At 47.1% G+C, this 2,143-nt stretch overlaps 1 protein-coding gene across 1 annotated transcript; it reads right to left on the bottom strand.

Moving 5' to 3' along the window:
• Nucleotides 1–534: 534 nt before the first annotated feature.
• Nucleotides 535–1,545, bottom strand: LOC128905982 (olfactory receptor 10AC1-like). Its single transcript, XM_054192774.1, has one exon. It carries the CDS (start codon nt 1,543–1,545, stop codon nt 535–537), a length of 1,011 nt encoding a protein of 336 aa, XP_054048749.1.
• Between the last annotated feature and the right edge of the window lie 598 nt (nt 1,546–2,143).

Genomic DNA, 2,143 nt, shown 5'->3' with positions numbered 1-2,143 from the left:
CTGATAAACTTACCAGTCTAAATTTTTTTATTGACTTCCCAGTTTCCAGTTTTTACTTTCATCTTCAGAGGAAAATAATGAAACCAATACAACCGCTTAAAATAATTTTGTGTTGATCTTTTGATTGTGCTGAGATGAACATGAATGTAAACATGAGTACGTATGTGACCACAGAAGTGAGACCACAAATTGATCAAAGCTCTTCTTCCTCACAGGCCAGTAAAGCATTTCCCTTTAGGTAAAGCGCTATGTTAGAAACCTTTTTTAAGTTTGGGTTGGTGTTTTTTTTTAGCAGAGAGGTCTTTTTGTCATAAATGTATCGATGCATGTTGAATTCTGCCTGGACATTTGCCGTAGTGAAGTCTATGGAGAATCTGGTCCTAGCACGGTTTACCTGCTCTAGGTCAACCTGCTCTGGCAGGTGGGTTGGACTAGATGATCTCCAGAGGTCCCTTCCAACCCCTACCATTCTGTGATTCTGTGATTCTGTGATGGTTATGGGGCTGTTTTTTCAACACACACACATTTGTTCTACTAACATTTACCAGACACACGCATCATAGCCCTGATAGTATCCCAGTTCAGCTGAGCTGTTTTCTTTCTCTTCAACATTTTCCTGAGGACCCCTCTGATTTCCTTGTTCCTCAGGCTATAAATGAAGGGATACAGTAATGGAGTAATGTTGGTGTAGACGAGAGACACCATCTTGTCTCGAGCTGGCGAGTAACTGGACTTAGGACGAATGTACATGAAGGTGGCACATCCGTAATGTAGCAAGGTGATGGCTAAGTGTGAAATGCAGGTGGAAAAGGCCTTGCACCTTCCCACGGAGGGAGTGACACGTAACAAAGCAGCAGCAATGCAAACATAGGAGGTCAGGATCAGGAGGAAGGGGAGCAGCAGGAGGAGCACACAGGCAGCCAGCAAGGGCAGCTCAGGGGTGTAACTCTGTGTACAGGCCAGGTGTAGCACAGCAGGGACATCGCAGAAGAAGTGGTTGATGCGACGCGACTGACAGAAAGGTAAGCGGAAAACAGCCATCGTCAACCCTAGGGCAACAGCAAAGCCTCCCAGACAGCATGCCACAGCCAGCCTGAGGCAGAGCCCCTCACTCATCACCACTACGTAGTGAAGTGGCTGACAGATGGCCACGTAACGGTCGTAGGACATGGCCACCAGGAGGAAGCATTCAGCCCCACCGAGCGCCACAAAAAGGTGCATCTGGGCAGCACAACCTATGAAAGAAATGGTGCTGCCGTCCACCACTATCAGGCTGAGGAGCGCCTTGGGGACAATGACTAAGGTATAGCAGAGCTCAATGACAGAGAGCTGGCAGAGGAAGAAAAGCATGGGAGGACGGGAAGGCTCCATAACCACTGCTATGAATATCATCACGTTCCCTGCCAATGTGACCAAATGGACAATGAGAAAGATAAGGAAGAGGAGGACCCGAAGACAGAGAAGCTCAGAGAAGCCAAGCAGGAGGAACTCCATGGTTGGATCAGTGCTCTTATTGTCCCTCTCCATGCAGCCTTCACATGGCATCTACAGGGAGAGAAACAGAAGGGAGACAGTTGAATTTGACCTGATGCCTGGCAATCGATTCCGTATAGGAAATAATGTTGCAATACTGTAGAACCAGGGTGGTAAAACTCATTGTGTGGGGAGGAAGGTGATTTCATTTAAAAACAAAACTGATTTCGCTCAGTCACATTCAACACACTCTCAGACCCATATTCTCACAACCACCAAGGTTCTTGTGCCCAAATGATCTGCCTAGAATTCTTTGCCATGACATTGGTGACAAGGAATGTCAGCTGTTGGGTCTTTGTCACTTCTTCTGAGTTGTTCTTAGGTTGGTGACCATGTGGAGGTTTTGAACATGCATTAGGTACCCTTTAGGAGTTGACACTGATTAGTCTCTCCGTCCTGTTCTGCTTTTGAGAGTCACCATTGGACTCTCCTCCTGAGGAGAGGACACTCCTGATCTGAGCGTCCTAAGAAGCTGCAGATGGATGTGTTGGGATCTTGATGACCATCAACACCTAGGTCTTGCAGACATTGCAGACATCCTGCTACTGCTCCTTCTGGTGCTTCCACTCCCAGGCAAACCCATTCATTCTCTATTCACACCAACACTGCA

The sequence above is a fragment of the Rissa tridactyla genome, chromosome 1 (assembly GCF_028500815.1).
Source record: "Rissa tridactyla isolate bRisTri1 chromosome 1, bRisTri1.patW.cur.20221130, whole genome shotgun sequence".
Lineage (NCBI taxonomy): Eukaryota > Metazoa > Chordata > Aves > Charadriiformes > Laridae > Rissa > Rissa tridactyla.
This window is presented reverse-complemented; position numbering and strand designations above follow the sequence as displayed.